Source organism: Hippoglossus hippoglossus, chromosome 21 (genome assembly GCF_009819705.1).
Source record: "Hippoglossus hippoglossus isolate fHipHip1 chromosome 21, fHipHip1.pri, whole genome shotgun sequence".
Lineage (NCBI taxonomy): Eukaryota > Metazoa > Chordata > Actinopteri > Pleuronectiformes > Pleuronectidae > Hippoglossus > Hippoglossus hippoglossus.
Genome location: NC_047171.1, coordinates 12,973,235 through 12,999,856, shown reverse-complemented (window position 1 = coordinate 12,999,856; position 26,622 = coordinate 12,973,235). Strand labels below are relative to the sequence as shown.

At 40.2% G+C, this 26,622-nt stretch overlaps 2 protein-coding genes across 4 annotated transcripts in view; one reads left to right on the top strand and one right to left on the bottom strand.

The window, feature by feature from the left end:
* Positions 1-247: 247 nt before the first annotated feature.
* Positions 248-13,799, bottom strand: hat1 (histone acetyltransferase 1; the record flags this gene model as incomplete). Its single annotated transcript, XM_034574697.1, has 11 exons — positions 248-955; positions 2,872-2,988; positions 3,757-3,908; positions 4,331-4,437; positions 4,794-4,898; positions 5,502-5,623; positions 5,769-5,945; positions 10,115-10,235; positions 11,491-11,566; positions 11,677-11,748; positions 13,703-13,799. Coding segments are annotated over 11 exons (1,317 nt in total), but the record flags the coding sequence as incomplete, so codon positions are not given.
* A 1,916-nt stretch (positions 13,800-15,715) lies between these two features.
* LOC117755376 (calcium-binding mitochondrial carrier protein Aralar1-like) overlaps positions 15,716-26,622 on the top strand; it is a 20,787-nt gene continuing 9,880 nt past the window's right edge. The window contains exons 1-8 of one of the 3 annotated variants that reach the window (XM_034575134.1): positions 15,716-15,786; positions 16,277-16,330; positions 18,795-18,937; positions 19,805-19,920; positions 20,745-20,884; positions 23,223-23,369; positions 24,376-24,514; positions 25,376-25,469. In XM_034575134.1, the coding sequence (XP_034431025.1) occupies positions 15,775-15,786; positions 16,277-16,330; positions 18,795-18,937; positions 19,805-19,920; positions 20,745-20,884; positions 23,223-23,369; positions 24,376-24,514; positions 25,376-25,469 (845 nt within the window). In that variant the 5' untranslated portion in view covers positions 15,716-15,774. The other 2 variants (XM_034575136.1, XM_034575135.1) reach the window with 2 other exon arrangements.

Genomic DNA, 26,622 nt, shown 5'->3' with positions numbered 1-26,622 from the left:
TGTAAAAACAGAATTTTCATCAAGCGACATCTTCGCGTCAAAACCGAGCAATATTCTTTAATACTTCGTATTTTGACTGCCTCCACACTAAAATCTAGAGCAACATTGTTAACCAACATCTTTTTCTTTTGTCCTTGTTTGTCTCCTATTTTTATTATTCTGTATTTTTTTTATGACAGTATTGAATATTGTGTCCACATTTAGTACAAATATATTCTCAAAATCTTAAAATGAACGAAACCATAAATGACAAAACAAGAATTGCTGTTTTATTTTCTTCTCGTCAACAAGTCTCCGACCATTCGAGGAATATACAAAACCATTTTTTTTTTACATTTTCAGTCTGAAGTGCTTCAAACACATTGGGAATTGTTTTAACAAAAGATCTTGTAAAAAATGTCTATTATGGAGAAGAAGCCGTGTTTGTCTGCACGGTGGTGGACGTCCTATCACCTGTGAAATATTCTCATTACATGTCACACGATGTGATTAAACACGTGAGACAAACAGGACGTCTCACCCTCCAGCTGCACTCTTCTCCTCTACTACTGTACCAACATCAGCTGGGAAACAGACGGGCGTATTCCATTGGAACCTATCACTGCTACACCAGTCACTATACATTTGTAACACTCTTGAATTAAAACAGTGATTGTGTCACATCAGGAAAAGCTTCCTCTTGGTTGCAGCTAAAGTCTGTGATGATGTGGGCTTTGTACAGACAGGGCACAGCACCTGAAAGTTGAGAGGGTGGGCTCCGGGCCGGCAGCATCTCATGTTGTGATCAGGCCTGCGTTGCGAGCCTCTCAATGATTCGCCTGTAGTCTTCAACAACAACCTGATAACTCTTCTCCAGCTCCTCGTGCTGCGTCTGAGTGTCCATCTGACCCATGTGGGACACCAGCTCTTCCGGCCGCAGGCACTTCCTCATCTTTGCCAGCTCCCTCTGGTTCTTCTGTAAAATAAATAAATAAAACAACACAGGCACTCGTCAATGAGGTTGTTGAGTCAGATTGATTATTTACTACAGTAGCACAGAAATCTGCAAATTGACAATAGTGGTGCAGTGCCTGTTCTAAACCTGCCTGTTTGCTTGACCTGTGGAGCTACTTCAGAATGAATCCTTAATATTAGTGAGCCCTCCTTGAACAGTCCTGCAATATTCATTTCTTATTGCTTGCATGCTGGACGTGTTTTATAAATAGTCTATGGAGCAGCACTGACTGCAAGGCCCTGTCTGCCTGTTTTTTCAAATTTGATGATTATTGAACGTATCACATGACCAAATTGCAACAAAAAATCTGGGCGGCTGTGGCTGAGGGGTAGAGCGGATGTCCTCCTACCAGAAGGTCGGTGTGTGTGAATGGTTTGAATGGCAAACTGTACTGTAAAGCACTTTGAGGGGGGGATCAAGACTAGAAAAGTGCTATATATACAGACCATTTACCTCCCTGGGCCCTTAACAATACACATGCCAAGTGTGAAGCCGATAAGCTGAATGGTTCTCGTAATATGAGAGCTACATACAGGCAGAGGTTTCTGGAATTAGTAGATAGAAGGTAGATGAGGTGAAAAAGGTGTTTTTTCCCCATTTACGAGTAGGTACCACTTTATAATAAGTAACAAGGGCCTATACTTTTTACCCTATACTTTGTAGAAGAGAAATGTATCCTTCACAACCTATACCTCGGTAGATAATGGTATGAACATTTGTAAAGAGCTGAGAGGTTCTTGACATGGATGGACGTGTACACGCTCATTCAGTCCAGTGCAATTTACTGCTTGTATGCATACACATGCAGACATGGTCAGCAGGGAATTGGGGGAAAGAGCAGAAAATGTATAATGTCCCTCACATCCACAGAGCAGCAGTCTCTGCCATTCAGCTAACAACACACTGCATCTCCTCGGGGAAGGAAAAATGGTCTGCATCTGGCCACCAGATCTTTCCTTGCCACTCTCCCAAGGAATTCCTGCTCCCTTCTCCACCACATAGGTCTTTTCCATGTCAGATTCTGCCCTTTTTTTTTTTGAGACGTGCGGTTCCCCCACTGACAGCTAATTCTCTAATGGCCAGTATGTGAAGTCTTGGCGAGCAGCTCAAAATATAAAACGTCACGAGCAAACAGGATGCAGGGTGTTATGTTGGTGCACACAGACCTAACCAGTATTTCCCACCAACAAGTCTGGTGAAACAGAATAAAAAATGATGATATTCTGTTCGCCAATCATAAATCTGTTTGACTACATGTCTGAATAGAAAACGTTCGCAGAAAAATATGAGAAAATAACAAAAAAAAGCGATTAAATAAAATTGCACTGTTTTCCCGGTGAAGTTCAAAATGTGCAGCAATAGTAAAGCTCCAGGAGTCTGAATAGTAGAAGCTTTTTGACAAAGTGCTTTAAACACACTTTCATGAAAATTATTACTCCCAAAGAAATGCAAATCCCGACTAATGACATGTGCCTGAATAGAAAAAAGCTCCATCAGCCGCAGAACCACAGGCACCAGGAGCGCCCTATTGTGGCTGAAACAATATGGCACTAATAATCTATCAATTTTCACAGGATCAATTCTTAAAGATTAATTTTTATGCTGTTTTAAAAGGGGTAACATAATAAAGAGTGACAATACGAAGCTGTAAGCATGTAAGTGTGCTGTACATGGGCCGCTTCGCTTCCTGCACTGAGCAGCTGCAATGTTTCGCTAACAAAAGACTGGATTCTTGTTTGACAGCGACACAGGCAGGTTGACGTGCACATTTATTTGAATACATGAGTAAATCTCTCACTGTGAATCTCAGACCGCATCCAGATTTGACCCCCTCTTCATTCACATGCTGTCTGAAGCTGTGACGATTGAATACTCACCCTGTATGGTCCAAATAGCCTCTTCTTCACCTCCAAACGGTAATCTCTGGCTTTTTCTTCATCGCTCATGTCTGTGGCTCTAAGACGCAGGATTTCGTAGACACGCCTCGCATGTTTCTGTCGAAAGAAAATCACCCACAAAAATGTATGTCAGTATGTTTCAACAGGAAGCTACCACACGTCCCTGCACAATGGCTGCAGGAAATCTATTCAGGGCGTATGATAAAATCAGGCATCTGCACATCTGTTCCAAGAGCAAAGTTTTCTCAAGAAAAGCCACAACTTTTCTATTAATATCACCGAGCTTGATAATCAGCTAAGAAACCGACATGAGATTAAAATGCATTTTAAGGCAAGGATGTGAAACATAGGAATTTTGAAACACAGATAATACTGAAAGTTCTTGTTTTGCCAAATGACAAGAAAATTAATCTTGATGGAAAAGCTGAAAAACTAATTTGTAACAATTACATTTGGATGGTCGAACTTCTGCAATACTATGAAGAAAGATTAACAAACTTAAATATATAAATATGAAAAAAAAAACATTTAAATCTTTATTTTGAAACCAACATGGTCAGCTGGCCTTACACTCATTCATAAAGTGAGGTTTCAAAGCAACACAATCAAGAATATTCAATAATTAAATAATCATATATTTACTGTATCAAGAAGAAAAAAAGCCAAACATTTGCTGGCTCCAACTGTTAAACTGTGATGACTTGTTGCTTTTCTGATTTATCAGTGTATATCAGCGGTTTTGGACTGTAGGTTGAACAAAACAAGCAAGTGGAAATAATGATGACATTTTAAAGACTCAGCTACTTATCGAAAACAGATGAATTGATAAAAAAGAATGAGTAGAGTTGCAGCTTTATGTGGCACCTTGTTGATTTTCGACTTGTCTTGTGCCTCTTTGATCATGTCAGCTGAGAAGCCCAGGTGCAGCTTGTCCACGGCGAAGGACGACAGGCCCTGACAAAGTTTGACCAACACGTAGTCTCTCAGCTTCACGTAGCTCTCAGAGGGATCTTCAGCTGTAAACATCATACAATTTAAATGTGTTAACTGTGTTGCTCTCATGGTTTGTAAATCATTTACATGACACATGGTGCAATTCAGTACACATTACTGCTGATATTGTGGCCAGTATGTATACAGAGTTACAGACATATTACAAAATAAAAAACAAATTACTTTGAGGAAACATTGAAGAACTAGAATAGTATTAAGTACTGCTCATACCTTCACCAAGTCTAAATACCTGAAAACCTAAATATCTGCTAAATACTAATAAATATCTGCCTGTGATATTCATCCTCCGTCTCTATGCAAACTATTTTGATCCAGCTTGTCTCAATGGACCTGGGTGACACAAGGATCTCAGATTAAATGTTTATCCACGCCTCCTTCAACACAGTAAATGGCATTTAGAAAAAAAATGTAAATTGACGCTCACCTGTGATGTCTTGCACTTTGGGCAGGCTGCAATAAAATCTGTGCACTGCCTCCAGGAGCTGAGCTCCATGACCCTCTCCTTGGAACGGAGGCAGGATCAACATTTGGCTGTTTAGTTAAAGGGTGGAAAGAGAAACAAACAAAACCGATGAGGAAACAAGTTAAACGCTCATAAAATTTATTTATGAGACATCTGAGTCGTTGTCCTTTGATTAAAAGCAGAAAACAATAGATTGTTATACTGATCCATCAATGCATCAAATCACATCACATCAAAAGCTTATCTATAAAGTTGTTTTCAGATACAAATCACCCTGGTTTGGTAATGAAACAAAATCTGCTTGAATGCTTGGCTATATAAGCCAGTAATTTGGGCTCTTTGGGAAGAGGATAAAGAAATGTATAATTTTCCACTCCCTTTTCATACAATAGAATGGGACGGCACGTGCTGCCCCAGCAATTACCTTACACGTGGTCGGGTTTTGTCTGGGTACACGTAGTAATTATAAACTGTCATGTAGCCAACAGTTGCGTAGAGAGTCTCCCCATCTTTATTGTACTTTTCAAATCTGCAGAGAAAACACAAAGGCAAACAGGTCAATTACAGGCACACTCCCAATCCAGTGACCATTTTAGCCCGCGTGTTCCCCTGCCCGCCCTTCACCCCCACAACGTCAGCGTGTTAGAGTAGCCAGGCCCCGATTGGTACACCTGCTACAGCCTGAATACATTATGCACTTAATTGGAGTACTGCAACTTAGAGGAAGAGAAGGGACTGGAGGAGGGACTGAGCTCCTCAAAATCACTTCAGTCCATTTTGCCCATTGTCGGTATTAATAGGTGCCAGGGTAAAGAAAACACTGGCAGAGGCTCTTTTTACTGTTAAGACATTGTTCAGTGTTTCAAAAGACAACAGTATTCAATTCAGCTCTTGCCCCTGAAAAATCTGAAAAGGGCTTTTGGCACAAAGGAAGCCTCTTGCCTGATCAACAATTCTACTACAGGGGAAATATAATCAAACTGGCCGGGTAATTGGTCACAAGCGCCTCAAAAGGGGGCTTTGTTTTTCAATGACACAATAAAGGCCTTCGCATAGGGGTGGGTGCCAGAGGGGTGGTGGTGGTGGGGGGGTGGGGGGTGGGGGGTTGATGTCAATTAAGAAGGGCACTCACACAAGAAAGAAGTCCCAACGATCGTCGTCTGGGTCGATGAAGCTGGCCGTCTCTATGAACCACATGAGGAAGGTCTGCAGGCGCTCGTGGTACTCTAGGAATCCTGGGCAGGTGATATCAGCCTGGGGCCAAAACGGCACAAAGCGGCAGTTAAGAGTTAAATCTCACCCGTCCTGTCTGATTTGCAACTACTACAAAAAGTTAAAAACTATGTTTAGAATCCAAACTGCTTGATCACGCAGGCCAGGCGGTAAGTGATGTTCGTACCTTGTGAATCTGGTACGTGAGTTCTCCGGCCTCCTCGCTGTGGACTGTGTACGTGTGAAGCAGGGTGCCGAAGGGCTTGAAATTGGCCTCCTTCTCCAGGAGTGAGATGAAATCGTCTGTGTTGCAGGTGAATCCAGCGGGAACGATTTCACGGATCTTCCCTTCAACCTCATCAGGCTGGATAACGTCATGTGAATGAATTTAGAAATAAAGAAAAAGATTAAAAAAGGGGGCAACCTACAGTGGTATATCTTTGTTAAGATGCGTTCAGATGTGCACTGAACTTCCTGAAATTATCCTGAGGTGCTGTATGTGAGAACACAAATATCCAAGTCAGTGGCTGCAGACAATCTGCACAGCTTTTTCTGCCAGACCCCAGTAAAAACTCTGGATTCTGTCCAAATGAGCCCTTAAGTTAAAACTTGAGCAAAACTGAGAAAACTAAAAGAATTGAAAAATGTCAGGTTGAAAAAAGGTGCCATATACATAGAAGAAGCTGAAAAAAGATATCAACATGGAAAACAGCAAGATTCAAGAGCTTTTAGCGATGAGGACCGACGGCGGAGTTGCTGTGCTATAAACAGAAAACACATGATTTCAGCAGTGGAATTTATATGTCATATCCTGCCTTCTGCATGCTCTACCCAGGTGCCACCCCTCGCCTGAATGTTCCGGACACTTTCCTGTTGTTGTGATCGTGTCGGATCTGCATGAAGGCCTGCGTTGATAATGTGTGAAAGACAAAGTCCGGAGAAAGTCCAGACCCAATTGTCCAGACATTTTCTGGAGTTCCTGCCTAAAAAAAGCTTAAGACGTGTTTAAATATATTCTGTGTTGTACACACTGATTTCATGTTCACAGAAATGACTGACTGAATTATGAAAGTCTGCAAAAAAAAAGGTGCACAATAACAGTGGAAGCTTAGATGTTTTGTGGTGATGAAAAGAAAACCATTAGGCAATTAAAACTGTCAGCTGAGCAGAGACCACAGCAGCCTCCTCCCCCTCTCCCGGTGAAAAGACCACTTAAATCAGTACATTTACTACTTATGTTAAACCATGAATATGTGATGAAGTTGCCACAATAAAAGCATTTCTGCGTCTCACTGGGAAATAAAATCTTGTGAATTGATCTCAACTTAACAAACCTTTGGGGCCATCCATAATAGAGGCCTCTCCTCTAATCCTGCCAAGTGAACCCAATCAAATGAATTTGCCCCTGCGTTTTTCAAAGAGCCTCAGAGACAAAGGGGCCCTACCCTTGGACTTTTTACTCAGTGCAACGTGTGGTTAGTTCAGCTGTAATGTTTGCATTGTATCCATTTCCACAAGGATTGACATGAGAACACTTTGCTGAGCAGCCCTTTCACACCATTTACATGTGTGATGGGCATTATTTCGGCACAGAGACCCTCGCTGCTCAGCATTGAAAACTGGGAAATGAAGACGGTCTGAGCAAAATGCACTACAAAAGGCTAATACAACATACTGCTAATTCCCCCCTTTCAGACATCAGCTAATATCTAACTGGAAGTAATGCACCTGCAGCTGAATGCCTCTTAACCATTGTAATTGTTCAGCCACATTTCTAAGGAACAAGGAGCGTACTTAAAAGGCCATGGACAAACAAGTCCCTTTGTCCCGGCCACTCTCCTACATACTAGACACTAAATTGCACAGCCTTCCAGAATAGATGCCTTAGTTTGGCATGAATATAACTTAACAATCTCCCTTCAGAACACTTTGTTAATGTCTTTGATTTCCAACAAAAAGAACAAAGGGACATCAAACTATCTAATTTGTTGTGTTGGTATTATTTCCTTGCTTTAATCGACTTCAAAGACCAAACCACTATCAAGATTTACAGTAATCGCTGTTCGCTAATTAAATTAATTGTAGAGTATCGATTTTAAATTTGAAACATGTTTGTACATCTGCATATAACCACGACAAACACCACAAAGGCTCCGGCACTAAGATCAGCATTTTCTATGAGAGGTGCAGTCATACGTGTTTTCGACTGATTTAAAGGAAACAAGGTGATATTTGATTATCGTCTCGTATCGACATGGCAGCTGCATAAACTCCAATCTCTGCCTCCCCTCGCTTCTCTTCTCTCACCAGCTGCACCGCACCCCGACCATCCACGCACACTCAGAGACAAACACTCTTCAGACGCAGCCTGAACTCTGCTGCTCCCTCGCTCCCTGCCTCTACACCAGCTGCACTCAAACCCTTAACAAGGTGAACACTCAGGGGTCAACGCTCAACAGTGAAGCAGTAGCGGCGCAGAGAGACAGTGAGGTAGCCATCGCGTTTCGGTTTGAATATCAGCTTCAAACTATGTTCCTAAAAAAAGTCTAATGGCTCTCTTTATGTTTAAAATCAGTAAATTGGGTTCCTTCTTTATTTTGGAGTTGCCAGAGATGAGTGATGTGGTGCTCATCACTCCCGGATCAGGCAGCACCATCAACTTTATATGGGCTAATTCGTAATCTGAGTGCATCCACAGAAATATCAAATCCTGCTCCCACTTCCACCAGTTGAAGTCCACATTGTCCAGTATTGGGCCCCCTGCCGTCTCCACACAGGACAGATGTCCCTGGGCTCAATCATCTGACCTCAATAGGGGCCCTGGCTAATTCTTGCACGTTTTCTGCATTGACTGTTTCACGAAATATTCAAAGCAGCCAGTGGCCTCTTGTGCCGGAGGAACCAGGACAAGTATTTCGCTTAACTGTCCGTTTTTGTCCAAATACTGGCTGTTGATATGTAAATTCTTCGGTCTGGCAACTAGAAAAAAAGTTGTACATACCAAGCAATGCTCTCTCTCACAGGAACACTGAAACTACAGAGCCATTAACTGACCGATTAATCAATAAAGTAATCAATATATGAACCGGGTGTCTCCGTTTAAAAAAGTGGAATCTAAATCAGTTTACAGAAATTCACCCTCAAAGGTTTTTCTTCATCGTTGATGCCTTCAACAACAATTCCCTCCTGGAAATGTATATACAAGACATCCAGCCGTGTCACATTACTCCTCCTGCTGATTCAATCACACAAACCTCTGAAAAAAATCAATGTCTCATGTAAGACCCCACGTACGAAACCATTTAAAACCCTTCTCTTCCGACGGGGAGGAGTAGGATTAGTGTCCGCGGACACAGGGGACCGTGGTGGGATGAGATTTAGTCTAACAAAACAGGAGATTTCTGACGGGAATAATATCACCCCCCAGAGAGGGCACGAGTTACTTCAGCAAGTGAAGAAACAAGAAACTACCACAAAGTGAATACAAAAGACCAGAGGACTAACTAAAAATAAGTGATCGCACTGCCAGTAAAAACTAACAGGTGTTTGTCTGTCAAAGTTAGTTGGATTAATAAACACAAAATTATACATGACATCAGGTATTGAAAAGTAACATTTACTCAACTATATTTAAAATACATAAAATACTTTTGGTCAACAATTTACAACATTTTTCAATAGTGAAACATGGTGGAGGTAAGAGGGCTGTTTTGACAGTGAAAATGATATTGATACACATGTTACTCATATTAAGTCTATTCTCCATCATCAGTTGTTAGAAATGCCTCTCGGGTGTGGGTGGGTTGGAATGAGCTTGGTTATTGCTGTCAATTTGTCAGTGTTACCAACGTCTGTGCAAAACTAATAAAGAGATTGGTTTTTTTTGTCCTAACTTTCTTTTACAACAGGTTTCAAATCATCCAGAGCCTGTTGCAGAAAAGAATCCCCACAGGATGAGGCTGCCACCACCAGGCTTTACTGTGGGGTAGGTGTGTTTCTGCTGATGTAAAGTGTTTAGTTTATGCAAAATATGTTTACTATGCTGCCCAAAAAGATCCGATTTGGTCTCATCTTGTATTTTGGGAAACTCCTTCAGCAACTATATAGGCCCCTTCAGAGTTCACAGACCTCATGATGGCCTCCATCACAAGCATCTTCCTCAAACAGACGACAGCTTGGCCATCCTATTTTCAATTTGTCTCAAGATATAAAACGTCTTGTATCCTCCCTGATTGGTATATTTGGAATTGCTCATAGTAAACAAGTGTTTTTTTACATGCAGCAAACCAAGAGCAACATCAGCATCCCACTGGATTCGTGTTATCAGCCACTGGATGATTGATGATGACAAGCGCCCAACATTCACCCACTGTTAAGCTTTAATTTGCTCAGTCAACTCTTGTGCAAAATATTTTGGTCTTCAGCTGCTAGATGGTTGACTTTGGTCATCTGTCGCTATGCAATTAGTTTTCCAGTTGTAAAAAAATGAAGCGAGACGACAGCCTCTAAATTATAAAGAAAAGCATGTCCTACCTCCACACACTCAAAAGTCTCAGTAACTTTTGAGGAGTATTTCACTTTGAAGATGGTGCTCAGGTTTCCGGCCGTGTAGAAGAGCTGTATCTGAAGACCTTTGTATCCGAAAGCGACCTCACTGCAGAAAAGGTGATTGACATTGTTTAGAAACCTTGTGAGGTTAAACATGCAACAATCTTCAAAGACAAAATGATAAAACAGCTGGTTCATGAAATACTTGGAGGACAAAAACATCTGACTATTCTTATTCAACAAAATTTAATAACCATTGAGTGGATGACCAATGTTTGTTGTAGGTCTGGCCATGGACTGTATTTCAGACATGTTGCATTGTTCCCTTCACCACATCGCTGGCAGTTTATAGCAAAATAGATTTCATCATTATGCCATGTGTGATTGAGCTTTACTAGCAATTACGCTCGCTGAAATAATTAATGCCCTAATTAGTGAGTTCCCTTTGAGCTGATTGCAGCAAGAGCAAAAATAACCAATCCTAGTTCTGACTAATTTGGAAATGCAATTTGGAGCGTAACAAAATGCTGCTGTAAGCCTACACACAGACACAGGTGTCACTGCCAACAACAATGTCAGGATCAATAACAACGCCTCACATATTAGGACAATAAAGTGAATAAACTTGAAAGACAGGCCACGTGTTCGCTGACACAACATACTTCACATCATGTCAGAAAAGAGGATAAAATATAATAATGTAGAGGCAGGTTTGTTATTTAAAAGCTCTCAATACTAAAGGCCTAAGAAGAAATATGAAAATAAAATATAAGAATAATTCATGATGGATGAAACATATGTGAAAACAGAAAAGCTGTAGCGTTGACAGGTCAGATCTGGGGATTATGTTTTCTGTTAATATAATTAAAGAAATGGAAAATTCTGTCAAATCCATGGGGTTACAGAGAAAAGCACATGTTTTAAAGGTTGCTGAGGGAAATCAAGTCTGTTTTTGATGAGTCTGCCTTTTCATTTATGAAGCATGTACAAATCTGTAAAGGAATAGTGTGACATTGTGTGAAATATATGGATTTAAATGAGGGTCAAAGAGATTGTAAAGTAGCTTGTAAAATAATGTTCACAAACAATTAAAATGTCTGTAAATGTAAATAAACATTTGTAAACATTACTTTACAAGCGCAAAAGTGGTTTGACCCTAATTTGAGCCCAGGGAAATATGGGTATTCACTCTTATCAAGAGCACAATGAGTAAGAAACACATCAAAATAATGTCTGTGCATCAACTACAGAAATTAAGTTAGGGAAATATAAGCTATGTGACGAGATTTCTTTTTTTGCACGGTGCTTTGTTTCTCTATCAATATAAAAAGTTACATCATTATAAAAAAAGAAATACTCACTCGTCTCCAAAGATTTGGTGGCTGTACTCTGGGTGGAATGTGGTGCCATCATCTTCAACATCTTCAGGAAAGCGAACTGACAGGAAAGAAGATGAGGCGCAGTTAATTAAAACGCTGTCATTTTACTCATATAACAATATTATATATTTTACAAAACATATGAAATATAGAAAAACACTAACATACCAAGCTTCAAACAGATGGCTTCATTGGTGTCACACTTGTATTCCGCCAGTTTTTTCTCCATGGTATTTACAGCTGAGGAATCAAAGTTTTTTTTATTAGTTGTTTGAAAGGACCCACTTTCTATGTCTCCATATTATCTCAAACAGCTGCAATGATCAGTCAATTAATTGATACCTTTATGACAAATCTTAGAACATAGGACAAGATGGTGAATATCCTTTGTACGTTTGAAGGTCTTCTGCACAATTTAAGTAACCAACTACCATTAGATGTTAGCAGGTGACTTCAGTTGTTCACCTAAGCATCATCAAGTCTTTTAACTTTGTAATCAACGATACAGGCCGAACGTGCGGGTATGCTGAGGCTAAAGGCAACTCTTTATAATAAAAGATGCATTTATTTGCTGGTCCACTCCCCAATTTTAATTCTGGGAATTTGATGTTTTCCATTTTCATACATGATAGTGAAATGAAAATTTTTGGAGTTAGGACGGTTGTTAAAGCAAAACGAGAGAAACTATACAGTGCTTTGGAAAAAAAATTACTCTAGAAAATAATCTAGAGATTAACTGATAATGAGAATAGTTGTCAGCAGCAGCCCAATTTAACTGTCTGTTTCATGCCACACAGTACCAGTGATACAGTTTACAACATTTACTTTAATATCAGCAGCTTATGGCATTGAAACCCTTGACTAGTTGGACATAATCCTTTAATGAACAGGATCAAGAAATATAGCTGTGTTTAGACTCTATAAATCAAAACTCTGCCGAAGACTGGCGGTAGAGACATAAATGCCTTTGGTATAAGAAATTATTCATACAATAGTGAAGATTCAACCTGATTTAAATAGGACCTGATATAGGTTTTGTTTAGGGATCAGGGATTACAATGACCCCATGGATGATATTATCAACAATCTCTACTGTCACCTTGGGCTGATGTTTTTTTTTCCTTTCATTTTTGACAATGAGCTGGTTATACTCTAAATTAATTATTTTGTCCATAAAAATGGCTAAAATATTCAGTCCACCTTGTTTAGCCAGTTTTATGTCCTATTATCAAATGTTGGTTGGGTCTGAACAACAGTAGACAATCACTTTACATTGACATAAAGCAAATCCTCAGATTAAAGAAGCTGGAGCCACTGGATGTTTGTCGTTTCTGTTGATAAATAACAGCAGAATTGATTTATAAACTGTCAATATAGCCACGGTCTTGTTTTTTTGGTGATCACCTGAAACTCCAATAGTCATAAACTTGTTGCATTGGCCTCATCTGTGCTTTTCACTGAGTAACACAGAATACACTGATGTGCCTCAGATAGATAGATGGATGGATAGACAGACAAATAGAAGGATAGATAGATAGATAGATAGATAGATGGACAGACAGATAGATAGATAGACAGATAGATAGATGGATAGATGGATAGATAGATAGATAGATGGATAGATGGACAGACAGATAGATAGATAGACAGACAGATAGATGGATAGATGGATAGATAGATGGATAGATGGACAGACAGATAGATAGATAGATAGATAGATAGATAGATAGATAGATAGCTTTGAGTGCCCTCCTCTCAAACTTAATATCTGTCAGGATTAACACCCAAATGTGCTGGAATAATAAGGAGTCAGGTGTTTGTGTCAGATGAGGTAGCATCAGCTGTTAGCTCAGTATATTAGCAATGTGTCGTGTGAGAAAACACATTGACTCGCACATTAACATCACTGAGCACACGCCGAGTGATTGAAACACACATTCAACTTGAAACCCAAGCGTTACACAAACACATGAACACAATACACGCCATGGCAGCCTGCTAGCATGCTACTGTTGTTAGCAGGCAGGCCCCCATTGCTGTCATTGCAGCGTTAGCTAGCTTAGCTCGCTGGACAGAGCACAACGCGATTCACAACTACCAGCGGTGTTAAAGCAGGACTGACGCAGAGTGGTCTGTGAAAACACATTAAAGCACAGACAGGACAATAAAGGCGTGGACGCATTTAGCTGCTTACCCGCCATTTCTGCTCTCTGTGTACTACGGAGCTCTGTTGTCCCAAAAGACCCGCGGAATCGGAACCACTTCCGGGTCCTCGTGTTTCCGCGGAAACAGGATGTAGTTTTTTTTTAATGGCGCTTGTAGATTTCAAGATTTTGCCACATATTAACTCTTAAGTGTGAATAAAACCGGGATGTATGTATGGAATAACATTTATAAAAATCAACAAATAATGATTAAATAAATTTACACACAAAAATTTAGGACCGCAAATAACAATTTTCCCAGTAAAACAACTAAGAAACAATTTTCCACAGTCCAAAGTTTTGTCATCTAGTCATTTAGTGAACTTGTTGTTTTAATACAAAGGCTAATATTAGTGAATATATCCTTCTACAATGGCCGATAAGTAACTTCTATAATAAATGCTATGAAGGTGTTGATAGTTTAGAAAAAACTTCCAGCCATTCCCCCCCCCCCCACACACACTCTCTTGGTACTCAAAAAATATGAAATACATAATTGCCAAAGATGATATTGAGTCAAAGAAGCCTGTTACACGCATAGTATGTAATTAGCATTAGTAAGCTAACACTAACCATATTAGAGATGAAAAATACATATCAAGACACATTAAGATCATGGAAAGAAAGACAAGGTTATTTTACTGTTACAATTATCAACTAAAATACAGGATAACAAACTTGAATGCCATTGGTTACTGTTTTGTGTTTGCTGAGTGAAAGCAGTGAAGTTTTGGTGTTTAACTGAAATACCATTTTTTTTTAATTTCTTCCCTGTTATTAGTAGAAAAAGTAGCTCTGATTACTGTGATGCAAATGTGGGATAAAAAACTCATTTTTGATAATAGTTGGTAAGAAAAAAATTTACTTCTTCCTTTGGGTTACAGTAAAGCTTTATCTCAGCAAAATGGGCAGAAATTGAATCTCTGGGGGAATGTGCAATTGTGAGCATCCCTCTGAGCTCTGGTAATGCTGTGCTATCATCCAAGCCTCAGCTATTCTGTCCTGCAGAAGCACCAATGAATGATCTACCCCATCATATTTAAGCCACTGTAATTTTACCTCTACTACACTGTCATCACTAGATTATCCCCTTCCTGAACAATAACATACCTTTACAATCCTTGGGCAACAACTTGTGTCCGCATGGAGTCAGAACATGCTGCTTGATCTCTGAACTTCAAACTACAGTCGTTTAGACTTCTGTTCTGCAACTGCAGGGAATGAGAAGATAGAATGCTGATGTGCTAAAGCGGTTTGTTATGTGTGTCTGAATTATTGAGTTATTATATCTGAGTACACATTTTACTGTATATGTTTCTGTATGTTACTACATATATTACTACATATGTTGATGTATATAGTTCTATATATGTTGCTGTAAATATTACAGTACAGGTTGCTGTGTATATTACTAGATATGTTGCTGCATATGTTACTGTATAGATATCTGTTTATGTTGCTGTATGATACTACATATGTTGCTGTATATATTACAGTAGATGTTGCGGTGCATATTCCTGCATATGTTCCTGTATATTTTACTACATATTGCTGTACATATTAATGTTTATATATATTCTATATTATTGTATATACTGCTGAATATGATATTGTATATATTTTTGCATATGTTACAGTGAATGTTGCTGTATATTATATGTGACTGAATATATTGTAGCATATAGTACAATATACTGTATATCTCTGTACCTTACTCAATATGTATGATTGTAAATATATATATAATATATATATATTTCTGCATATTGTCAACATGCTGAATCAGAGCAGCTCAATGAACGGTTACCTCGCGTGACCCGGGCAGACAGGAAATGCACATTTGCAGACCAACTTTCTCCAGAAACGCACGCACGCACACACACACACACACTCGCCCTCCTTAATGAACACACTCACCGCCTTGAAGACAGAAAAGGACAATGCTTGTCTAAATATATTTCAGCGTGTGTGTGACTGTGTGTGACTGTGTGTGAGTGTGTGTGTGTGTCTTCCCGATGCCCAGCGCCTGCGCCAGTCCTCTGCAGCTGACGTCACAGCCAGCATGGCGGTCAAGGTGACTCCGTCAATCTGTTTCTTATCTGACTTTAACTTTAAACACAGTAAAGATGAGGCGGAGCCGCTGGTGGATGCTGAGGAGAGGAGACCGTTTCCGGGCGGACTCGTGGCTTTAGAGCCTCCGGCGGAAAAAAAACAAGATGCAGCGGAGTTTCCCTCTTTGTTTATCTGAATCCTGCATCTTTACACAGGCGCATCTGCACCGGCCTCACACACTCAGCTGAGATGTGTTTCCTCTGTTGCATGTGTGTGTCAGAGACATGAGGTTAGAGATGGGGTTTCGCAGTGGATCGCAGCTCGGTTGCTTCCTCATGCAGGGTGTTGTCACAGTCGTTTGGATCGATCCCTGCTGGGCTCTGTTAAGATCAGAGCTTGAACTGTGACAGTGTAAACTTCAGATTTATTGATCAGGGGATTGAACGTGTGGCTGAAGTGTCCTGCTGAGGTCTGCATGCAATTCTGACTCTTCTAACTTGTGTGTGTTGCAGGTGCAAGTAACAAAAAGGGCTGACCCCCATGATTTGAAGACTATTTTTCATAAGGTAAGACACAGAAAAGAAAATGTTTGCACACAAGACATTTGTGTATTACTGTGTATTACTGTGTATTACTGTGTATTAATGTGTATTACTGTGTATTACTGTGTGTTACAAGTGTAACTTCTGTGCTGCAGTCGGTGGTAGTTTCTGTGCGGTGTCCATTGGGATACATAGTTCAGTAAAGGTCACACAAATGCTTGGACTAATTTGGGATTTGCTTCAACAGAGAGTCTCCCCCTGCTCTGACTTCATGTGTGTGTTTCCAGTGTGTTTTGATCATCAGGATGTCAATGACTTTCTCCTCAAGCTCTGTCAAAGATATAAAACCGTGATATTTGTGTGTTGGGTGTGTGTTAATCCACACGTTTTGCTCCGGGTATAAACTTGTAAGTAATGACTCCGAGTCACAAACTGTGGTCCCTCCACATCTCTTGACTGGGCTGTGAGTGAGCTGCATAATTCCTGATGCATATTCAGGTGGAAGAGTTAATTACTGAAGGCTCGTTCCGACTGCCTGTATAATTTGATTAAGAACTACTTGAGGCCTACTGTGAGGGTGAATGGCTACACAATCATGCCACGGAGAAATGTGGCAATAAATTGCTCGGAATTAAAATTTTCACTTAAAACATTAATTCAGCGGAGTGTGTTGAATTGTCGCCTTGAAAACACTTGGCGTGAAGGTCCCCCTCCCACACTCCCGTCTTTGTTTGTGTCATGCTCTCTCTATCCGAGCTTGGCTCACACCCACGAGTGTGGCCTTTCTGCTGCCAGTTCATGTGGCGCTTGTGTTTCCAGAGCTATCTCTGTTCCAACTTGAAATCCAAGCAGGCTCTAAAAATGACCTTACTTCTTAAAGCCTGACTGTGACCTCAGGCTATACACTGCTGCATTAGGCACACTTGTTTTGCTTCAGTCAGGGACAGTTACAAGGTGATTATTATTGGTTTATTGTCGCTCTGGCTTAACATTTATCAATTCATGTTCAATTTGGGCAAGATTTTTCTGTAAACATATGTCGAGGTTGTTTAAGACCTCTTCCAAAGAATGATTTTTAGGCATTTATTTCAACAGATTCACCAAAAATAAACATTCCTTATCTGACGCTATGCACATATGTGCTGCATCACAATATATATCAATATTGTGACATGATAGACATTTTTATCCATATTGCTTCTTTCAATTTCTGGTATTGGTGACCTTAAAGTGGGCTGGTGATCCAAGGTTCAACCACCAGACAGGCAGGATTAATTTGGATGCTGAACGTGAAATAGCACCTCTCAGCTGTGTCTGAAGTGCCGTTGAGCAATCACAAGAACCCCCAAATACCTCCCTAGGAACTTATCAGTGGACAAACAGATTGTAGTAATTTAGATTTATAGTAATATTAGTTTTACAGAACTAATGTGCCTTGAATTTTCAGGCATTTATTTCAATAGATTATCCAAAAATAAACATTCCCCAATATCTCGATATAAAAGATATATTGTATATTATATTGCGCCTTTGGATTTTCGGTATTGAGGCCTTATGGGCAGGTTCCAGGTTCCTGTATGAGACAGCTTGTACTTCTGTGGATAAGAAAAGGTTAAAACTGTGTACACTCTTCCCCAGACACATTTTAAAGCAACTTCATATTAAATGTTCCTGTCTGCCGAACATGGTAATGACAGTTAATAACATAGTGTGCCTCATTTACATTGTAGTCGTATGTCAGATATTTTTATCTGTGCCATGAAGGTTATGTTTTCATCTGCGTTTGTCTGTTATTTAGAACGATTATGCAAAAATTATAGGATGAATTTCCACAAAACTTGGTGGAATTATGTGGTATAGGCCAGGGAAGGACCCATTACTGTAAATGTTGGTGTAGATCCTGATCAGCAGATGGATTCAGGACTTTTATTTTTCACTTTCTTTAACATTGCGAGATAGGGCTTTTTTTTTACATTTCCCAGATTTCGGTGACTGATATCCGTTGGCCCTTTGCAGAGGGATGCGCTCTACTGAGTGCAATTCTAGTGATGTTTAAATGCAATTGTATATCTCAGTTTCTGATAGTTACATGTATATGGTTCTCTGCTGTACATAAAGCATCAGTCTTTGTCTTCAATAGTCGTCCTTTGACTATTAAAAGAAAAAGACTGAGGCTTTTCAATACTTGTGTAGCGTAGCTTTGTATATTTTTAAAATAGGTCTATCATGTAGGGCCAGGAAACTAGAAACCATTTGTGCTGGTTTAGAAAAGTAAGCACAGAGAAAAGAGACACCAATGGAGAGAGCTATAGAAAGACAGACTTGTTGATTTATCAACTAGTGGTTGTTATTTTGTCTCTCCTTCATTCATTGTATTCGATCACCACATCGTTTTCTTTCTATGCACACAAAGGAATTTCTTTATTCAAATCCACATGTGTAAGGTCCATGCGCATCATTCACAGCTCTCTGTGTGTCTCCTCTGCAGTATGCCAGTGTGGTGGAGGATGGGGAGCATTACATGACCCCCAGGGACTTTGTACAGAGCTACCTGGGTCTGCACACACAGCCTCAACACAACCCCAAAACTGTGGAGCTGATAGCCGGAGTGGTCGACACCACCAAAGATGGGTGAGTGCCTACGGGGAGGTTACTGTGGAGCGTCTTCTATTATCCTGAGATATGTAAATCCCCAGTGTTGTTCTAATACCCCGTTTGTCACAGCATTTTTCACTTTAAGGCCGATTCAGTGGGAGCTGTCAGTGCACCATCAAATAACATCAGTTGTTGCAGATGCTGAACAGCCTGTCAAGGATTAATCCCAGTCATATTTGCAGAGTAAACACATTGCCAACTTTATCAGCCACTTCTACACCTGATGATTGATAATAAAATAAAATATATCGGAAGTGCCTCTTTATAATTGGAAGTATGTTCACCTTTAATGGGAGTGAAGTTAAACTCCTAAATGTCTCATAAGAAGTTGAAGAATAGCTGATTAATAGGTTTTCAAGCTCCCTCATTTTCTAAACACATCTGCATGTTGGATGAACTTCAAAATTGAATTATTACTAATGATATATACATATATAATAATATAATATGAAATGCAATAGAATAAACTTTGAAGCTTAACTTTCTAGACAACATGAATTAAAGTGCTAAGAAAAAATCAAAATGTTAACATCTGCAATGTCCTGCACAGCTGCATTTGTTCACAGAGATCCTGTGATATGATGAAACAGCCACTAAATGCACTTTGAGGTCATGAATTAACTCAAAAGCTCAGATAAAAACCACAGCTGATATTACATCAGTGCATTTGACTGTTGTTCTTAACCTCAGTCACTAGCTTTGTTGTTTTTTCCTTCTCTAGCCAATTCAACTAAGATTTTGTTGATCCCTCTCTCTCTCTCTCTCTCTCTCTCTCTCTCTCTCTCTCTCTCTCTCTCTCTCTCTCTCTCTCTCTCTCTCTCTCTCTCTTTCTTGTCCAAACAGACTGATCTCTTTCCAGGAGTTTCAGGCCTTTGAATCAGTCCTATGTGCCCCAGACGTCCTGTTCATACTTGCCTTTCAGTTGTTTGATAAGAACGGCACAGGAAACATCTCCTTTGGTACGTACATGGTGGTTAATGTCAGCACGCTGGTGTGGGGTTCTCAGCAATTATCTGTCCAGACAGAAAACTAACCGAGGCCGACCCAAACCAGACAGGAATTATTTAATTCTTTTAAAAAATGTTTATGTCCGAACCCGACCGAGCCTGATGTTTTCCCCAGTTACAGGCACGTGCACTTTTTAAGCTGTATTTTAAGCTGTATCCTGATGTAGTTTCATTGGATTAATAATAACAAAACACGCAGATGGAAAGAAACAAAAACTATTCTACAGCAACATTGACTTTTCTGGGTTGCACCTGCTATTGTTACTGTTGAGAGTTGTACATGAATGCAGCAGGAGACACATTTTTTTCTTTTGTGGGCTTCAGGCCTCTATAAAGCATTACATATGCCAGCTGCTTGTATTTTATAAAGTCTCATCTAAAGGCAGGACAGCAAGAGAGCTGTTTGGAACGTCACATTATTACCAGCGCCGTCTGAAAGGAAGAGAAATGAAACCAGCATGTCATAAACCAAGAGATGCGGAGTCATTCAAAGGAGCCGCTGCGATGCTCTGTCTGTGCAATGGGCTTCCATAAAGGTGACTGAAATTGAGAGCGGCGCTTATACAGAAAAATACCCTGGATGAACCCTGAAAATGTAAAAGGACTGTCAGACAGAAATTCAGCTCCCCAGTCCAAATGGACTCTTTCCCCTGCTATAACGAGCTTCTTGGTAAATGGGATGAGGATATGAGACGGACAGAGCAGGTGCACCTTTGCATGTTTTTCCATCTGTCTCTTCATATTGAAGCTGAAGCTGCTGTGTCTCCCTCCTCCAGAGAATGTACGTGACATCTTCAGCCAGACCACGGTTCATCACCACATTCCCTTCAGCTGGGACTGTGAGTTCATCAAGCTGCATTTCGGTCACGAGAGAAACAAGAACCTCAGCTACACAGAGTTCACCCAGTTTTTACAGGTTTGTGTCAAAAACACCAGTCCAGTAGAGACAGTGACCAGAACACGTTGATATTTTGGGAAATAAGATGATTCTGATTCTGGCCAAGTGTCAGATGAGAAGATTGACCTCAATTAAGAAGCAGCTGGTTATCTTTGCTCAACATGAGGGGAAACAGTCTGATTCTTAGGGAGTATTAGGTTCAACTCTGAAGAAAAAAATCTGAGATTACGAGACAAAAATCGTAATATTTCAAAAATGAAAAAAATGCTATATTGTGAAAATAAAGTAGTAATTTGGTTCCACTCCTTCTGGGTCCAAAATATTGAATCAATATAGTCGCTTCTTGAAAAAACCCTAGTTTCTCAAGAAGTGATTAGTTGTTGTTTACAGCAAACAGCTGTAACCAACGATAACCTCACAGTAGACCTCCACAAAAGAGGCAATTTCCTGTACGTCTGTGTGCTACATTCTTCAGGATAGACTCAGTTTCTTACACAATCTTTCCAAGGTCCTGATATGTATGATGATGTGGTGCTGAAAGATTAAATGTTTTGTAATTTGTGAAATTTATACTAAAGCATTAATTGGCAAAATGCTCCACATTCCCCATTTATTACAGGCTTTTTAAATTTTCCCTTTAAAATGACACATATCCTAATATTGGGACTTTATTCATGTAAGATTAAAACCTTATTCTCGAAATCTCCGATTTTTTCCCCTTTAAGTGGCTCTAATACACTGTCTACAGATCATTAATCAACATGTTATATTTTGTCAGTTTCTTGTTCCTTCTCTGTTTTGTCTTATTTTCATTTCAGAAGGTGACTGTGGCTCCAGCAGTGAAATGAACATAAACCCTGTTAAAACCTTTATTTTGTTAAGATAACCAGCTGCTCATCACTTAGTTATTGGAAGTGAAATAGAAGTAAGAGTTACATAGTTTTTCTTTCCATACAAACATAGTACAGTGTAAATGTATTAATCTCAGCAGCTACAGTTAAACAGTTTTGTATGTAAATGCCACATGATGTGCCACAGAACATACACATCATTTCAGAACGTTAGAAAATATGTATGCATCAATAAATGTGAAACCATCCATCCTGCTCAAGGACAAATGGAGATGAAGCAAAGTGAAGTTCATGCTGTGTATGACCTCCTAAGATATTGTAGCTGTGTTGCGTCTTCACTGTTTCATCCCTCTCGGTTTTCGGCAGCCCGGTGCGTCACTCAGACCCTTAGCGTTGTTGCTTTGCTTCATTGGTCGATGCCGCCCATGCTGTGGCAGCAGAGCGATCAGGGAGGAACCTGGGTTGGAGTGGAGGGTTGTGGTCTCAGGCAGAAGCTGGGTGGTCTCAGGGTAAAGACAGGCTGCGCTGTGGCTCCACTGCAGTGTGGGATCCCTCAGAGCACTTTGTGGTTTATCATACTTGACTACAACTTCCCACCACTACACCAAGACCCTTATGTGTGCAGGATTTAATTTACATCTGTCATTGTCATTGACTTGTTTTTCTGTCATGTCCAAGCACGTATTGAGTATTACTTAATATTCACCGAAGTAAAAGTCTGTGCGTAGGTTTGACTGTTTAGACTCTGTGGTGGCAGAGCCCAGACTCTAAAGTTTAGAGTCTGGGCTCTGCCACCACATGGCTGTCGCAGCTTATGACTGGACTTGAAACTTCAGTGAGAGCAGACGTGGGAGAAGATTTTTAAGCTTCGTGAGACAACAAAGTGTCATCAGCAACATAATCAGCAAACATTGTGAGAATTAATCTCCAGCAACAATCCACTGATTAGGTTATCAGAACCCGAGTGTAAAGATGAAGTAACAGCTAAATACTGCAGCCATGTTGCTCTGTGATCCTCTGTGCGATGAGCCTCGGCAGCAGACACTGACCCGGGGTCAGCCTCCCCCTGCATCCCCTTCTGATTGCACGGTTGTCACATCGAATCATCTTCCTGCAGACACACCTGCCGGCCACCTCGGCTCGGCTCCGGGATCAGACTTCTCTGGACATGGTTTCCATTAGTCTCCAGAGAGACAGTGGTGATTACAAACGCCAGCGTCTGACACTGTCATATCTGATGACTCTCACATCTGTCCGTCGCTGACATTATTATATGTTCTCCCTCAAAAGTTCCATCTCTCCGCTCACTTGTAATGCGATGGTCCTCATCACAGTAACAGTTCTTTTGTCAGCTAATGGCTTTTGTGTGTCTTCTGTGTGTGTGTGTGTGTGTGTGTGTGTGTGTGTGTGTGTGTGTGTGTGTGTGTGTGTGTGTGTGTGTGTGTGTGTGTGTGTGTGTGTGTGTGTGTGTGTGTGTGTGTGTGTGTGTGTGTGTGTCGCTGCAGGAGCTACAGTTGGAGCATGCCCGCCAGGCCTTTGCACAGAAAGACAAGAACAAAAGTGGCACCATCACTGCCTTGGACTTCAGCGACATCATGGCCACCATAAGACACCACATGCTGACGCCGTTTGTGGAGGAGAATCTGGTCTCAGTGAGTTTTCTGATTTTTAGAAGCATTAGAGATTTGGATTGAGCGATTGCCCGGGCATCTACGTTGAGCTGCTGTCATGTAAGGCTGAACTCTTCGATGCATAAACCAGGAAGTGGAGCCAAAATGAGTTTAAAGTCGTTTAATATGGAAGAAAACTGATAACAAGACTCAGAATATGAACAGGTTGACTGATGGTCAGGTCTTAACTTCTGGTACAGGTGATGGTTCCAAGGATCCAGTTTCCAGAGTCAAAACTTAAGTTGTCCAGACAGAGCTCCCATTTACCAAGTTGTGAAGTCGTTGTTCCGACTTCGGTGTGTTCATGTGCTTTGAAGTTAGAATGTGTAAAAAACATGGACGCTGTTAAAAGAGTTTAAACAACACCATGATACCGCTTTGCTATAATTGTATAATAATTGAAGAGGAAAGAAAAGGGATCAGGTGTGACAGGTATATCAAAATAAGATGATATTTATAAAGTATAAATAACTATAAATATAAATAATTTAAAACATATGCATGTTAATCATTAAGAAAAACATCTGTATTGACTAAAAAGACTGGTGTTAGGTGTTGGTGATAAATGGACATGACAAAAGTGAAACGTTTCACAAGTTGACATTAAAAACTTCTATTTAGAGCTGATTCTAAATTTGAGTTTCAACACCCTTCCAAGTAGTTTTTCCGACTTGAGTTGTAGAAGAGAAATTTAGTTCAAAGTTCAGAGATAAAGAAGCAGCCATAGCATGTCTACCACTCAGTGTGTCTGAGGTCATCAGATGTGGATGAAGCGTGACTGCTTCAGGTTGTAGAGTCGATGGTGTGGCTCAGGTGTTCATATGAATTAGAGGGAAAACAAGAACCAGACACACACCAAACATGGACTAACAAGGGGGTTAGAGGAAGTGGGCAGGAAGCATAAGGAAAAGACATCCTAACACAAAGAATACAACAGAATCAAATCCACCTGTACAGCAGGAATGACAGATTCTGGATCTTTCTCCAGGCTGCAGGAGGCAGCACCTCCCACATGGTGAGCTTCTCCTACTTCAACGCCTTCAATGCCCTCCTCAACAACATGGAGCTTGTCCGCAAGATTTACAGCACCCTCGCCGGCACGCACAGAGACGTACTCCTTACCAAAGGTACCCCCCCGCCACACACAGGAGGGTCCTCTTGACATCAATGAAACAGTCATGTGTGCATTTCATGTCGCTGTCCGATCACATTTCAACTTTCTTGACAGAGTGGTGTGAGTGAGCACACAGGGAGCATTAACTGTAGTGCTAAATTACTAAGGTAAATAAAAACATTTCTAACCTGGTAATCAGATCCCCCCTCACGTGTAGATCTGTGACTGATGGTCGCACTGTCAGTCACGTCTGCTCCTAATTGTGTTTCCCATTCAGTCTGTTCCTTTACTCTCGCTCCATAGTTTTGTCTCCGTGCAGAGAGAGAAGACTATGGACAAATAGTACTTGCAAATAATTCTTGTTATTATTAATTCTTATATAAGATGGGTGGGTGTAAATGCAAAAACTCACCTGTCAGCTGTCAGTCCCAGAGAAGTGATATCGAGGTCAGAGAAGCTGAACATTGAAATCCATGGACCTGACAGGAAGATCTTTGTGGAGGATGTGAATCACCGGCTCTTTTCTCTCCCTCAATAACTACCATTTATTTTCCTTTGAGAAAGAACATCTGATGCTTTATACAGAACTGAATATAAAGCACATATAAAAGAGAGATAGAGAGTGCACTACAGCATAAGGAGGTAAAACCCATACAGGATTGATTTTGTGGTTTTAAATATTTTTTCTGTTAACTCCTAAAGAATCTGCAGTAACACTAAAAAGACCAAGAAGCTGTATTTGCAAATACTATTTAATACTAGCCCACTGTAAAATGTACCTGATGTAGCTAACCTTGACCTTTCCTGTTTGACTTTGATGCTTTGATGTCCTGTTTGCATCATTTCATCTTCTCTCATCTTTGATGTCTTGTAGAGGAGTTTGTTCATGCCGCCAATAAGTTTGGACAAATCACTCCTATGGAGATTGACATCCTGTACCAGCTCTCTGGTCTCCACTCGCACTCTGGGTACGTTTCTGCATAACTCTCATTTTACCCTGTGGGTTATGTTTATTGACCTCATGTAGAGAGAAGCTGAGAGAAGCTTTTTCACAGTGTCTCATTAATGTCTTTGTATTCATACCTTCAGTGATTTACAGGCATATAAAGACTTTTAATAATGGCAAATGTAAATTGTCCAAATTCTCTATATTATAGTTTTACATCTTTTTGTGTAAATGATGAAACTATATTTTGAACAACCTAGAACTCTTCTGCAACAACATTTTGAGCAATTATGACTAAATATGTGAGAGTTTTTACAGGTGCCTGTTTCATTTTGGGATTCCTTTGATGAGATGAGATAAGATAAGATAGAATAAGATTAAATTACACTTTATTACCAGAATGCTCCTCCGAAATGTGTCTTACATCCCAAGACGTGCACTTTTTTTTACATAAATGACAATAATAACTACAACAAAAAAACATATGACTAAAAAACTAAACAAACACATATAGACACTTATTGCCTCACACGCTGTACAATCTATATTATCGGTCCCTTTAACATTTACCACACAGGAACACTGAGGCTACTTAGAGATTCTGGCACCTTGATTCTTGTATAAATGTTCAAAATGAGAATCCAGTCTTAAAGCTGTGAATCATCGTGTTGGGAAAAGGATGCCGCACGTGAAGTACAATTAAAAGGTGCCAAACAAAGTCATAGATACTTTTACAGCCAGTGGATTTTCCTTTAGTACTTCCATCGATGAAGTCAGGCAGGTTGCCTCTGCTGCTTCCTCAAAAATGTACAATTGAAAACATTTGATATAAAACTGTGCTATTTCTCTACTCCAACATGAATACGTAGAAGTATGTTACGGGTCTGTTTATTGGCTGTAAAGATAAAGTTACTGCACATTCAGTTTAACGACAGTTGCTCCACTGGCTGTTTTACAAGAAAAACATAAAACATGAACGCAGACTTTATGAAGCGTCAGGCCAGTGGGGAATATTTGTCTCATGCGCAGAGTAACAAAACACGTTTCGCTTACATGCCGGTGCCACGGGCGCTCGTCCATCTTTGTTTGTCTGTGGTTTATAGAAGCTGAAAGTTGCAGTAACTTCAGGTTATGTGCCAGTAAAAAGGTCTGTGGAAAATCTTACATCACCGGCT